The sequence below is a fragment of the Nomascus leucogenys genome, chromosome 22a (assembly GCF_006542625.1).
Source record: "Nomascus leucogenys isolate Asia chromosome 22a, Asia_NLE_v1, whole genome shotgun sequence".
Classification (NCBI taxonomy): domain Eukaryota; kingdom Metazoa; phylum Chordata; class Mammalia; order Primates; family Hylobatidae; genus Nomascus; species Nomascus leucogenys.
Genome location: NC_044402.1, coordinates 105,513,999 through 105,529,791, shown reverse-complemented (window position 1 = coordinate 105,529,791; position 15,793 = coordinate 105,513,999). Strand labels below are relative to the sequence as shown.

The 15,793-nt window shown below is 36.9% G+C and overlaps 1 protein-coding gene across 1 annotated transcript in view; it reads right to left on the bottom strand.

Annotated features, from left to right (window-relative positions):
- The window catches only part of PARD3B (par-3 family cell polarity regulator beta), a 1,081,037-nt gene that overhangs the window by 585,241 nt on the left and 480,003 nt on the right, over positions 1-15,793 (bottom strand). Inside the window, exon 4 of the mRNA XM_030803127.1 lies at positions 309-418. Within this exon, the coding sequence (XP_030658987.1) occupies positions 309-418 (110 nt within the window). The remainder of the gene's footprint in view (positions 1-308; positions 419-15,793) is intronic.

The window sequence follows — 15,793 nt, the reverse complement described above, 5'->3', positions numbered from 1 at the left end:
GCCTCAATTTCATTATCAGTTAAATGGAGATAAAAACATGTGCTTACCTCGATGTGGAAGTTTAGATGACTTAATATAAAACAGGTAAAATACTACTTGGCACATAATCAGTGCCATATACATAATAGCTATCACTATAACTATATACAAGTAATAGCCCATACTAGCTATTAGTATAACTAATACCATACATACTATCAAAAGATCTCTATCTAGCTATCAATGTATTTAAAACTGCAAAGTCCCACTTAACCTATGGGTACAGCACTTTGATCTTTCATTAGAAATACAAACAGCAGGATACCTACTGGAACAACCGGTTTCAGACTCTGGCCACCAGGGTGTGAAGCACTTGGCTGGGTATCAGCAGGTGGGCCTGGCACTGGGTCACTGCTTCTCCTCACCAGCAGTGGAGTGCCTGGAAGACAAAGTGAGAGGTGAGAGGTCAAAAGAACCCTGGGGTGAAGAGAGTGCATGACACAATGCACTTTAATTTAAAAGCTTTACAACATGCTTTTATGTAAAAACATTCTATTTCCAAGGATGCTTGTAAATTAATCCATTTAATGATCTTTTGTCATCTACTTATAGATTGACACATGGAAACAAAATCTTTCAACTCTCATCTCTCCCCACTTGCATTTCAAAACAAGCCATTGTGTTTAACAGAAACTGTTAGGCAATGCACAAGTTGACTGTGTACCATCTAAAAACTGATCTAGAAAATATATGTGAGTATTAAGAAGAATGATTATCCAGGAGACGAATGAAGAGATTCACACAGTCAGTGTAATTTGCCATTCAATAGAGCTGGAAGTATAGTTATTACTGCCATTTGGTGCTTTCCAAATCTTTTGAATGATGATATAGATCAAAATAAATTATTTGCTGGGGTTATAACATTAATGCCAATTTAAGTACACAAAGAGATTGCTTCCCTTCTCTTCCTCTTCTCCTAAAGTAGTTAGAACTGATAAAGAAAATAAGTTAGTTCTTCCAAAAATATATCCTGATTTCTTTTTAATTTAATGAAAGCTTCCACTATTAAATATTTGAGTCAGTTATTAAATTCTGAAAAAAGATCATACTATTAGAAAGTTCAAATGAAATTCAACCTTAGCAGAGCCAGCGGCCTAACTGCTCTGACTGCAATTAGGCCTAAAATAATTTGCTTCATATAAAATTGGCCACTATAGAGAAGAATCTCAAAAAAAATCTGCTTGTGGTTTAAAAATCACTCTCATATAAAAATTAGCATTTTATTTTTGTACTTTTGGGAAAAGAGTAGAAAACAGTTGAAATGCATTTTCTCATTTCTCAATATTCTGAAAATAATTCCCCAAACCTCTGAAGCGATTCCAGCTTAAAGGAACATTTTTCATCCACTTTGTAGGTTATTTACAAACCTGGTTTTTATGTGTGCTTTAACATTCTTAGTTTGTACAAAACATAGAATTGCAAATATTTTTTATCTTTGTCCAGATAGAACTTGCTTTTCTTAAAAAAAAAAACAAAAAAAACAAAAAAAACAACAACAACAACAACAAAAAACTTCTTTCATGATAAGAAATTAACATGCTACTTAGGACACAAACCTATGCCAAAAGGAATTATAAAGTCCAAGTTCACAGTCTTTTATTTCCTTTTTATTAAGAGACATCACTACATTTTTCACCATCCCTCCACCTCCATCTCAAACATTTCTTAACCAACTGACATACCAATAATTGTATGGTTGGCAATTGTTCTTTGAAATACAACATTTTTTTAAAAAAAAACAAGAAGAGTAGAAGCAAGAAAAAGTACCATAAAATTTTAAGAAAGTAGGATCCCAGGCCCATACCAGTATCTTTTTCCCTCCCTTAGGTGATCTGAAGACTAAGTTCCTTTCAGATTAAGCCCCTCAATTACCAGCAACATGAAATGAACAAGTCAGTCTAAATGCAATATCCTCAGAGGAACCCATTATCTTTAAAATTAAGAAAATGGGGCAAAATTCAAGAACTCTGGTTTATTTCCAAGCATTTAATCAGGCCGGTAAATTATAAGTTGATAATCTTGAATGGGAGAAAACAAACAAAAAGTAAAACCAACATGGTTCACCAAGGCATTTCCTCATTGTCAAAATCAACTTGATTTAGAGGCACAGAAGTGAACATTTTAGCGATCAACAATTTTAGTTATTGTTTTATGCAGCTGAGTCATATATATATGTTTATATATGTATATGTATATATATGTATGTGTGTGTGTATATATATATATGGAGAGAGAGAGTGTATGTGTGCATGTGTGAGAGAGAGAGAGACGTGGTTTTTCTTAGGTAACAAATACATTTTCCTTAAAAAAGCCACAGTAGGTAATTTTTCTTCAGATTTAAAGACACATGCATATGAGTCCTCATCACTGTCAGTATCTGCTTTTTAAATAATAACACGTTAAAATATTTAAGATATAATTTTATAATAATATGTATTCATGCCAGAGGCGGTGGCTCACGCCTATAATCCCAGCACTTTTGGAGGCCGAGGCAAGTGTATCACTGGAGGTCAGGAGTTCGAGACCAGCCTGGCCAACATGGTGAAACCCTGTCTCTACTGAAAATACAAAAATTAGCCAGACATGATGGTACACAACTGTAATCCCAGCTACTCAGGAGGCTGAAGCAGGAGAATCACTTGAACACGGGAGGTGGAGGTTGCAGTGAGCCCAGATCGCGCCACTGCACTTCAGCCTAGGAGACAGAGTGAGACTCTGTCTCAAAATAATAATAATAATAATAATGATAAGTACTCAGGTTTGTGTATTCAATCAATATGCCATAGTATTATACTGTATCCTAGAAGATGACAATTCAGTTTTGTACCAGTGTATCAGCTATTTGAAACATTAAAAAAAAAAAAACAAAAAAAAACACTTTAAGATGGCTAGATCTTTCTTAAACATATCAGGGATAACTTTCTTCTTCTCGGCTTTTCTGTACTCCACACTTGAATGTCTCCTGTTGAGTATCTTCTAATTTTTCTTTCCCTCTTAATGTGTTAATAACAAGTGCAAATCATTCCACATTGAAATTAATAATGAGCATCTTTAAATATGAACTGTTATCTCAGACTTTTAAACAAACCTCCCTAGAATGGTTTTCTAAATTACTAAACCCTATTTGAAGGTGGCTGTCAGGAAGAGACTGAGTTCCACCTTAAAGAAAGGTAAGTCCTAATGTACAACAGAGGGCAGGTAATTAGGAGTACTGAAGATAATTTGGGCAAAACCTCGAATATATAGTAGAGTAGAAGTCGTATTGTACAAGCAAAGCTAACTGAAATGAGAGGGGACAACTCTATCCAGGTTCATAGAGCCTTCCAGTGTTAGGGAGTAAAGGAAACATAACCTCTACAGTGAAGAAGCTTATAAATCTAACAGCAACAATTAGACACTAACACTGCTAACTGCCAAGTGTCAGGACAGTGGAGAGGACCCTGGGTTTTGGAGTCAAACAGATTGAGCCTTTGTTTGCTCTGTGGCATTGAACTTGCACTGCTCTGTGACTCAGTCTCATCATTTAAAACTTGGTGAAAATAGCACATAACAGAATTGATGGGAGGCTGAAATAAATTAAGGCATGCATAGGACATGGAACTGTCTGGTATGTAATTTTCATACAGGACTCCCTTCCCCAACCAAGTAGGTAATAGCACTTGTTATTTATTGTGACCTGTGTTATCTTGTCTGCTTAAAAAGCTAAGCTCTTGAAAGTCAAGTTAATTTTCATGGAATATTTGTGAATTAAAATAATAAAATCGAATCTTGTACTAAAACAAATATAGCCTTACAATATGAATCTAAACTTTTACACAAATAAACATGAGGTGAGAAGGGAGTTCAAAAATGGGAAAATGTTGCTATTCATTAGTATTTTTTTCAGATAATTAAGAAAAGACTTATTATTGGAATTTAGAGGCAAAAACCCCAGATTCAGCTCAAGGAACAATGATGTTCCTTAGAATCATAGTTTAAAAGCCACTGGAAGCAAAGCACAAATAAAATAGGAGTTGTTCAGTATTTGAAAGCATAAATTCTTATAGAACTGCTTGCTGGTTTTTTTTTTTTTTCACACAGTTAAATATTTGAGGTTGCCCTTATGCATCAGGACAGGGAGAAGAGATGAGGATGATATTAAGATCAGCAGTCATGGTGTTCATCCACTCTCAAGTTATCTTTCAGAAAAGGAAATGTGGAAATGAGGAACATTTCAGTATACCCTGGCACACAAAAGGCAGGTACCACTAAAGTGTTTCAAGTAGGTTATACGTGGCTTATTGGAGAACACACACCAATGAAAACATACACCAAAGGCTAGATCAAGTCCCCATTTTATTTAGCTGACACTTGAAACTGAATGGAAGCCAAAGAGAAAGCTACTAGGTGCAGGAATAGAAGAGTCCCTGATTGGGTGTGTAGCTGCTGGTGACTATGTCCTCACCAGATAGGATCTTGCCGTATCAGGATAAGCATAATTCTCACTAGAATATTCTCCACTGACATTCAAGACTTATGCCACATTCAGGAAAAACTCACACACTCACTCACTGTACAGACCTTTAGGAAGATGGCAAGATTCGTCAGGTTTTAACAGGATTTAGGCCAATTAACACTAGTCAAGCCACATCCTCATAGGAGAAAGTGAAGTCAGTTCCCAAGTGTCTTATGAATGATGGTGCATCTTCTAACTCTCCAGTAATCACTATTTTAATAGTGGGGCAGCTGGTATTAAATGGGGTCCAGGTACTGATCCATGTCCCCTTTAAATGTCACTAAGGAAGCCAAGAGGAGGGTGGCCTAATTCAGTTTGAGGAAAACAATTTTGAAAGTGGCAGCCATTAGTTAAAGGGTGAAATTGGTGCACCAATGAATCATGCAAGATATAAAGACTAACAAAAACGTAAGGTGCTATCTCTGTAAGTTTCTGTCTCTTTGTTATAATCACACTCTCCCTCTCCCTCTCCTTCTCAGTGGATTTTCATTTGGAGGATATGTTTGGGATGTAGATGGCTTAAATGACAGGTGACGCCATTTAATATTATGTTTGGGGGGTTTGAAGGATAGGCAGTTACAGAGATTGAAAAAAGGTCCTGAAGAATCACATAACATATGATGATGCAGGCAGCAGGGAAAACAAACAATGGCTTCAAACATGAGCCCCACATCAAAAGTCACAAGGCACATGTTCTAAATTGTATGGGGAGTAGCAGCAGGGATTTATTTATTTAAAGATGGTTAATGATTCTCCTGAGCAAAACCAGAAGGCCAGCTTGTCACCAATATTGGTGTCATTTCATCCTAGGGTGACTGACACCTGGACAGCTCTCGGGGTGGGGGGCAGGTCATGGTGAAAGCGCTGAGAAGACATTCTGTAAGAACTAGAAGACCTCATGCAGAGAGAGGCTAGAAGGGCAACGTGGAGAAGGTGAACAGGGCGTCAGCAGTCACAGGCAGAAATGGAGGGAGAACCTGGAGGAGGACACAGGAGAATTCAGAAACTGACTACACATAAAAAGCAAATGAGAAGGAGAATAAAACAGACACCTAAAAATCATTCTCATTTCTGGCTTGAAGAAGAGCAATAGGGAGGTTTTGGCAACTGCTATGATTTGTCTCAGAGAAAATACAAATCTTGGCTTCAGCCCATTGACTGTTAGAATGATTTGCTTTTAATCTAAAATGTCTTGATACGCGTGAGAAACCAAAGACTAGATTTTCAATAGGGTGGGCATTCACAAAAATGAATATGAAGTTGATAATGAAAATCATATTGGCTTCTAGAATGAGCAGGTAGATACAAACATGAAGTGAACAGAGGAAAATAAAAAGGAGGAATCAGTAAAGAACTATTAATGGCATCGCATACAAAATAACGCAAAAGCCAGGATTTCATACCCTCTCAGAATTTTCAGAAAGAAAATTAATAAAGTCACAGAGGAGTGCTCAGAGGAATGGGTGGGGTGAAAGCATGGAGAAGGGAACTGGGATTAACATGATAACCTGTTTATGTGCAAAGAGACTCCCCTTTAGGGGGCTGGTCTTTTCAGAGTCTCGATTTTCCTTTGCCCTAAGGGATTCCTTTGGTGCTACCAAAACAGTTGGACAGCTTGAAGAAAAAAACACACTCTCCTTCCACGACTGTTGACACTTAGGATAACAAGATAAATATGAACAGAAGAAAACGCTCTGAATTAAAATACATGTAAGCTGGTAAATTTTTTACATTGATGATGAAAGTAAGTTGCAAGTGGCTAAACTTTTTGCAAATTAGAGAGAAAGAAGTAGAAAAAAACACATTCTTCCAGGTAATCCATATTAATAGTATAGAAAGACAGCATAGGCTGCATCTTGGTTTCATGTAGTACATTTCCTTAACAGACTTTGCAACTAGTCAGCACCTAGAACAATACCTCTCAATTATCTTGAACTTTAACAACTGTTGAATGAGTTTGAAAAAATACGGGTGTATCCTTCAGAGATATGGTGCAAAGAGACTACAGGTCAGAAACTTTCCTTCTAACCATTATTCTAGCACTGTCACCTCAAAGAAGCTGCTCCCCCTTTTCCTGCTGGCTAAATGAGCACGGAGGAGGGGCTGCAACAAAGTCCCAGTGTAGACCTATAAAAAGATAGTTTTCTAATTTAGAAAGCCAACAAAAGTACTGAAGTAGCTGGGCATGGTGGCTTATGCCTATAATCCCAGCACTTTGGGAGGCCAAGGTGGGTGGATCACGAAGTCAGGAGTTCGAGACCAGCCTGGCCAATATGGTGAAACCCCATCTCTACTAAAAATACAAAAATTAGCTGGGCAAGCACTTCTAGTCCCAGCCACTCAGGAGGCTGAGGCAGAAGGATCGCTTGATCCCAGGAGGCAGAGGTTGCAGTGAGCCGAGATCGTGCCACTGCACTCCAGCCTGGGTAACAGAGCGAGACTCTGTCTCAAAAACAAACAAACAAAACAAACAAAAAGAACTGAAGCCCAGAAAAATGAAGTTTCCAAATCTTTTGAACTTTATTTCTACTCTAGTTTTACTCGTCTGACACTTTCCTATGGCAGGGCCACATTCTCTAACTGGGTAAGTGCATAGAAGTAAGGGGAATAACACCTCTTCAATGCAGCAGCAATTCTTTTCATCTAAACTGGTCAGCAGGCTGAGTGTGGTGGCTCACGCCAGTAATCCCAGCACTTTGGGAAGCCGAGGCAGGCAGATCACCTGAGGTCAGGAGTTCAAGACCAGCCTGGCCAACATGACAAAACCCTATCTCTACTAAAATACAAAGATTAGTGGGGTGTGGTGGTGCACACCTGCAATTGCAGCTACCCAAGAGGCTGAGGCAGGGAAAATTACCTGAATCTGGGAGACAGAGGTTGCAGTGAGCTCAGATCGCGCCACTGCACTCCAACCTGGGTGACAAAGCGAGACTCCGTCTCAAAAATAAATAAATAAAATAAAATAACCTGTCCAGCAGAAAGAAATATTTTGATAGAAAGATACAGGTAAAAGGAAGGTATGGTGGACGCTGAGTACCTAAGAGGAAAACATCAACCATGGTCACAAGGACATATCTGGTAAGATGCTTGTCTCACTAGTCAAGGCATCCAAACTCCTCTCCCAGAGTACACAGTCTCTCTTGCAGATGATTTACATGCCTTGCCAGTATTGCTATTACTCCCATCAATACTCAATAAAATAAGACTAGTGAAAGTGGTACATCATTTGTTTTTGGAGGCAACTACATTTTCTTTTTGTGTAGATTTTATGGGCATCAGATGGGGCTTTTCAGCTGATGCCAAAAAAACTGCACAACACTGAAATCTGGAGACCCATAAAAAAAACTGGTAATGATATCAATAGCAGCATAATTTATAGCAAAGTGCTGAGAAGAAATCACTTTTGCTGCAGGAGTGCCCGACCCAGTTCGGTGCCTGGCCTGTGATGAATGCAGCAGCTGGGACATGCTTTCAGATACTGTGATACGAAAGCCACACTAAGGAAACTAAGTCAAATACTTTCATCTTAAATATCAGTCCATTAGAAAAGAGACTCCCAGTATTGCCATAAAAAGAGGAAGGAAGTTAAAGTCAACTAACATTTCATATCATTTTTCTCTCATTTCAGATTGTAAAAACGATGTTTGTTCAACACATGATGAACAAATGCAAGTAATTCACAAAATACTCAACTGACTGCACAATGGATATGAATGAACACATGCATGATAAGGCATCTTTTAGTATTTGGAAGACAGCTGAAATTGGAGAGCCAGTGCTACAAAAATATGGGAAGGGGTTTTTAACTTACTTTTATTGGGACTTTTACTTGTCTCTGAAGATGAATGACTTCCACTTGAAGTGGGTTGAACTATTAAAGTTTTCACATTTTATCCAGTTGTATACACAAATCTGCAATTTTTCAAAATTTTTAAGCTACTTTACAATATAAATTTACTCATGCTACTTAAGGTTAGTTAATGCCAGGTCTCAGATATGCACTAGGTCTCAAGGGTTAAGGATACAGCGACAGAGGAGGTTTGGTGCAAGCAAAGGTCCAGGTCTTTGAAAGGCACACACTCTAAAAAAATAAGTAAAGTATTAACTGAAATAAATAAATATATCTGAATTAATAAATCCAAATAAAAGCTCCTGAATCAGAGATGAAAGGAAGGATTTTGATGATGTGTGCGTCAACCTCCCAATTTCTTGTTCTGGCATTCAAGGACCTCAGGAGTTTGCCTCAACCACTAATTATATCTTATACTACATTCTTTTTCAGGTGTATGTGCCAAACAGAACCACCTGCCGTCACCTAAAAATGTCCTAGATCATGTGACCTTTAAATGATTATTCTCTAATACTGCAATCAGTTGTAATCCTGTCTCACTTTGAAGGTCCACTCCCAATAATTATAAACAATCTCTACTTCTTTGGAATGCCCAGATGCAGATTTGCATGGGGAAATAAATGTAATTTCAGGGGCCCTCATTTGCATGAGCCCCTTACATGATGCCAACACGAGCCTTAGTAACAAGATCACATGATTATGTGATTTTGTAAAATTTACATAAGTAAAATATTTTAATTGCTATAGGTTAACCTTGTTATCTCTTCCATCACTAAGGTTCCATCCACACTACTCTTCCTCCCATTGGGTGGCAATGAAGTGGCCAAGAGTATTTTTGGAATTCCAGTTAAGAGGAAATTGAGTCAGAGGTATATCATATATATATATATATATATATATATATATATATATAGTCCACTATATGTATATTTTATATATATACCACTATATATATTATATATTATATATAGTCGACTGTATATGTATTTTATATATATAGTCCACTGTATATATTTTTATATATATAGTCCACTATATACTTTATATATATAGTCCACTATATATATTTTATATATAGTCCACTATATATATTTTTATATAGTCCACTATATATATTTTTATATATATAGTCCACTATATATATTTTTATATATATAGTCCACTATATATATTTTTAGATATATAGTCCACTATATATATTTTATATATAGTCCACTGTATATGTATATTTTTATATATGTAGTCCACTATATATTTTTTAAATATATAGTCCACTATGTACATATATTTTTTATATATGTAGTCCAATATGTACGTATATTTTTATATATGTAGTACACTATATATATATTTTATATATATATATTCTATATGTGTACCTTTGCATCATGAAACTGGTTGAACATGCACATCATTACTTCACCTGGCCCTGTACCTTTGTATCATGAAACTGGTTAAACTTGCACAGTGGGTGTTGGAAAAAGTTTTCTATTACTCACCAAGATGAATGGCAATAAATTAACTACATGCAGAATTGTTTCTGAGCCACATAAAAATAGCCCATTATATATATTCTACTATATATATAAATAGTCCACTATATGTAAAAATAGTCATATATATATATATATATATATATAGTGGAATCAGAGATATATCTCATATATATAGCCCATCATATAGACATATTTTATATATCTCATATATATATATATATATATATGAGATATATCTCTGACTCCAATAGATAGATATAGTGGATTATTTATATATATAGTAGAATATATATAATGGACTATTTTTATGTGGCTCACAAACAATTCTGCATATAGTTAATCTATTGCCAGTCATCTTGGTGAGTAATAAAAGAATATTCCCAACACCCACTGTGCAAGTTTAACCAGTTTCATGATACAAAGGTACAGGGCCAGGTGAAGTAATGATGTGGCTGTGCTGTTTTTGCACCAGCACTGTAAGTATGTGGGCACTGGAAGATAAACAAAATTTGAAATGCACAAAGCCAGAACTACTCTATGGAAGATCTGTTCACTCACCAGATCAATACAATTATAAGCAGATAATTCAGTTCTCATTGATACCTTGACAAATGGGAACTTCTCTCTTATTTAGAATATACTTGAAAATGCAGCACAAAATTAAAATTCCCACGCTAGTAAGACACAAACCTGTAGCAGTTTCATAGTTACAAGTATGTATGTGTGAAGCCCTTTATATGTCCCAAATGTTATTTAAACAAAAACAATTTGGATTACCCATGCTAGAGCAAATAACAAATTATCCATTTATTCAATCTATCAGAAATTGATATTACATATGCAGAGGTGATTAAAGAATACATGGCTGGCCAGGTGCGATGGCTCATGCCTGTAATCCCAGCACTCTGGGAGGCTGAGGGGGGTGGATCACCTCAGGTTAGGAGTTCGAGACCAGCCTGGACAACATGGCAAAACCCTGTCTCTACTAAAAGTACAAAAAAATTATCCGGGCATGGTGGTGCATGCATGCCTGTAATCCCAGCTACTCTGGAGGCTGAGGCAGGAGGATCACTTGAACTCAGGTGGCGGAGGTTGCAGTAAGCTGAGATAGCAGGACTGCACTCCAGCCTGGGTGACAGAGCAAGATTTCATCTCAATAAACAAACAACAACAACAAAAAGAACACGTGGCCAAAAATTAAAGAGAAAAAAGTATAATATCGAGATATTTTCATGTGTTAATATATCATTAATATTATTTCTCACATTTTGTCATCTCTAGTATGTTAACCTTATTTATAAGTTGTGATTATTTTTCATGCTAAATAAGAATTCATTTCTATATAATTTTAAAAAAATTATTGCTGCTTTTCTTAAATAGAAATCCCCCAAAGTTTTGTACAGTTAGAGCATTACAAAATGTGGATCTGCTTTTGTATCTTTTTTAGGGTGTGTTATATCCCCATTTGTCTTATGTATGTAGTTGTATTTTGTCTCCCCTTGAGTCATTAAATATTTACCGAATGCCTAAAATGTGCCAGGTGGTCTTCCAGGCATTCTGGATACATCAGCACACAACACAAAGGCCTTGCTTGTGAAGAGCTGTGGATTGTTGGGGGAAGACCGATCATCAGCAAGTAAATAAATAAATACAGACATTTAAAATCGGGATAAAACAAGTTATCAAACAAGAATGTGAGAGAGAAAGTGATGTCTGGGAGAATAGGGTGGAACCACATTGTAAGCTGTTTGATGGCAAGCCACTTCCTTTAGTCACTTAGGATCCCTAGCAGAATAGGCACTCAACAGAGGCATGCCAAATTGAACCAAACAAAGCTACAGGCGCAAAGACCGATGTTTAAGCTAAGAAATCTTTAGAGTATGAGATGTCCCAGACCTGAGAACTTTGGAGGTCATGAAAAGGGTATCTCGTCTAGTATGTAAATAAGTTGCTACTGTCTGGTTTGTTTCCCCTCAACTAACACTTTTTTTTTCAGCATCAACATTTATTTTAAAATAAACACGATTCACACTAATGCAGCACATGTTATCAGCCTTGCAACTTAATGGTAAATGAGCATAAAAGTGACATCAACCCGCGGTGGCTCACGCTTGTAATCCCAGCACTTAGGGAGGCCGAGGCGGGCGGATCATGAGGTTAGGAGATCAAGACCACGGTGAAACCCCGTCTCTACTAAAAATACAAAAAAAAAATTAGCCGGGCGTGGTGGCGGGCGCCTGTAGTCCCAGCTACTCGGAGAGGCTGAGGCAGGAGAATGGCGTGACCCCAGGAGGCGGAGCTTGCAGTGAGCCGAGATTGTGCCACTGCACTCCAGCCTGGGTGACAGAGTGAGACTCCGTCTCAAAAAAAAAAAAAAAAAAAAAGTGACATCAACAACGATGCTAAACAATCCCAGTAAATGCACATAGATACCGACTCAATCTTGTCAATTACTGTGGCTTATAGAAGAATCTACTGCCCTGTCAGTTGATCTTTCAGTTTGTGATGCTTTACAGTCTTAGATCCTAGATATTTATGAGGTTAATCTATATTCATAAGATTTATGGCAACCCATGGAATAGCTAAAGGGGAAATAGTTGAGTTCACCTGAAAAGATTCTGTGGATGAGCTGAATTTTAAAAAGAATTTTGAAATGCGAAGATATATGAGATAATATATTGGTGTAAAATGATGACTAAGATATTTATAGTAGACAGATGGGCACATGGCTTTTGAAGCTAGAGATGGACACCCTTGCATGAATATTGATAAATTTGCTCAGTCAGAAAATAGGCATGCACTAAATGACTAGTAGAACAACTGATTGAGGAAACTACAGAATACGGTTAGAAGAACATTACCAGAAAGCCTTAATTTAGGAGAGTTTTAATTTAATCTAACTGAAATAGCAGGAAGAAATAGATTATATTCCAAAAGGAGATATCTATAGCATTTTTTTTCAAGTATTGAGGAACTGGTTAAAATATACTTTGAAAGACATTTGTAACTTATAAATATATGAAATACCTTGACTAAAATAATAAGTGGAGGAATCTTTTCCCCATGATTTCTTTAGTAATTCCCTTATAAATACCATGAAGTGAATCTTAATATATACCCAGTGAATAGGGTGTGGACTTGGGATGATTGTTTGATTCAGAATGGTGCACATTTGGGATGGCTCATTAGGGCATTGTTGTTGGTCTGTACCAAGTGTTTATGGAACCATTCTCTTATCCTAAATTTTAGGCCACAGCCCCCAGTGAGTTGAGAACAGCCCGTAAAAGAATATTTCAGGAGCTCTTTGCAAGAAGAGAAAGGAAGAAATGAGCAATGCCTTCAGGCCACTGAGCTGCAGTTGCAAACAATTACTGCAACATCAAAGTACTAAATTCAAATCACCAAGTCCTTCTTGATAGATGAGAAACATCCACAAGTCAATTTAAGGCATTCCGGATACAAATCTATATGATTTATCAGTTGCATTTGAAACCTTTGATCATTACCTTTTATTGGATCATTCAAAGTTCCTGGCAGTACTGGAAAAAAATGGTGGGCTTTGGAGCCACTGTTATCTCTAAGAACACTAAAAAGGTGATTTTATTCCAAATCCTATGTGCCTCAAATGCTGTTTTCTGTGTAACAGGAAAGGGCCACTCAGGCCTTTTCTTCTGTTTCTGCTTAATAACACCTAAAATTTTAAACTAGTATTAATCAAATAAAGCCCAATCCAGAAAACTCAGAAACTAGGCTTTTCTGGCAGAGAACATGCCTAATGAATGTGCCAGAGGAAAATCTGATTCTTTCCTGTATAGAGACTTGCCCAACATTTGCAACTGTGGTTTGAAACCTCATTTGACCCATATCTGCTCCTGGAGCCCAAGGATCAGCTTTAATCTCAGGCACCTTTTACATTATGCATCCGGTAGGAAGAGGTCATATTCTGTTCATGATGTGGCACCGGCCCGGCTGTCTAAGCCTTTGTGACCTCACGTTGGATAACTGAAATCTAATCCACGTGAAAGTACTCTGGAAGACCACCCAAGTGTTTCATATGGCTGCTGTCTTGCTACTAAATAGGCCCATTACACAAGCTGGAGAACATTACCCCAGCAGACTAATTCACCCAGTGACAGAGTAAGGCAATGATCCACGGATTATTATTGACTTTTCCATGTAACTCCTAGTATCAAATTCAACGTGAATCAAAATCCAAAGGCCACAGGTACAAAACTGTACTGTGTTTCTATGATTCTTCGAAAACAGAATCAAACTCTTCTAACAACATTGGAGTTCTAACTTTTAAGGGAAAAACATTTTAACATAGAGGGTCACTAATGCTGGGAAGACATAATTTGGTTAAAAGTTAAAATATTTTCCACAAATAGATTTTTGAGAGGCACAGGAATGGCTTGGTTTCTATCAATTATAAATAAATCAAATAAGCCAAAGATCAAAACTTCATGACTCTTTTAAGGGATTATCAGAACAAGAAAGCTTATTTTATTTTTTCCCCCCACAAGACCTATGAATAAAGCAAACTATACCAGAATCTGAGCTACTTATTAACTTGCAGGTAATACCTGTTTGATCTAGCCTATGTCACAAGCCCATTTTACCTCGATTTCACTACCTGTAAGTACTGCATTATGCTATTTATTTATTATAGCTCAATAGCATAAAATAGACAATATTGATAAGTCACAGAATAGTGAATTAAAGCATAATCTACCAAGATGAGGGGAAATCTGATAAAAATTCAACAACATAGGCCTACCACTCACTCCAAACATTAAATTGAAGGTGCTGATAAGAGGCCAGTATCCAAGTCAGCAGTGTTTGAACTTGTCAAATGGTTCCTGAGACAAGCCTTCTTTAATTTGAGATGAAAGATCATAATCTCATCTTTCAGGTCTTCGCAGGGTAAGCAAACCAATGCACAGTGCTATTTTCAAAAAAGGCCTACATAGAAAAGGAGGAATTGCCCTTACAAGCTACACATTAAAGTTCCGATGCTATCACAACTGTCTTTGTGCTGTGCTTGTCTAGGTCATCTCATTCTATGCTATCCATCTAGACTGGAAAACGCACGCACAGAGTTGCCTTCACAGATAAGGTATGTGGGTCTCAAAATGAAATAGGTTGAATTCTCAGATATGCCAGTGACATTGCTGAACCTTTTAATTTGTTCCTTTCACATACACAGCTAAACGGATTTGTGATGTGTATCTTTCTAGTCTGTGGCAGACTTTGGTTGTGTTCTTGAAGTCTATCTAATATTTTCACAAAAGGCTTGTGATGCACATGTCCACAGACCTTGGTCACTTTCAAAAGTAGCTTTTAAATGGTCTTCAAAGAGAAAAATCAACAATTTCATGCTGGACTTACATTCCACAGTAAAAAGACATTACTGAGCAAATGTTGGATTCTTAGCACAGCATATACACATCTTAGCAAGGGTTGGGTAAAGAGACCCCCCTCTGGACAGGAGGAACAGCAAGGTCACATTACAAAGGGGCATGCATACTAACATGGAAGGAATCTGTGGCCATGAAATAATTTACCATAGCTTCCAGTCCTATATACTAATTTTATAAGCTCTTATGTTTAGAATACAGATTTCATAAGCCCTTATGTTTAGAATAGATTTTGTTTCCTATCTAAAACAAACATATGGTATCAGTCTTTTAATGCTCAGATTTAAATTAGTTTTAAAGAGATAAAAAGACTGAAATAGTTCTGCTATTCATACATGCTTAACAGCAGCAATATTTATGTCAACATATTGGCAGAAGAAACGTGAAGTTCCCTATATCTCAGTGGGCCCACAGTTTCATTTTAGAAGCAACACATTTACCTCAAATATTCACAATGCTGTATTTGGATATGGTGAACTAAGTGACTGGTGGACCT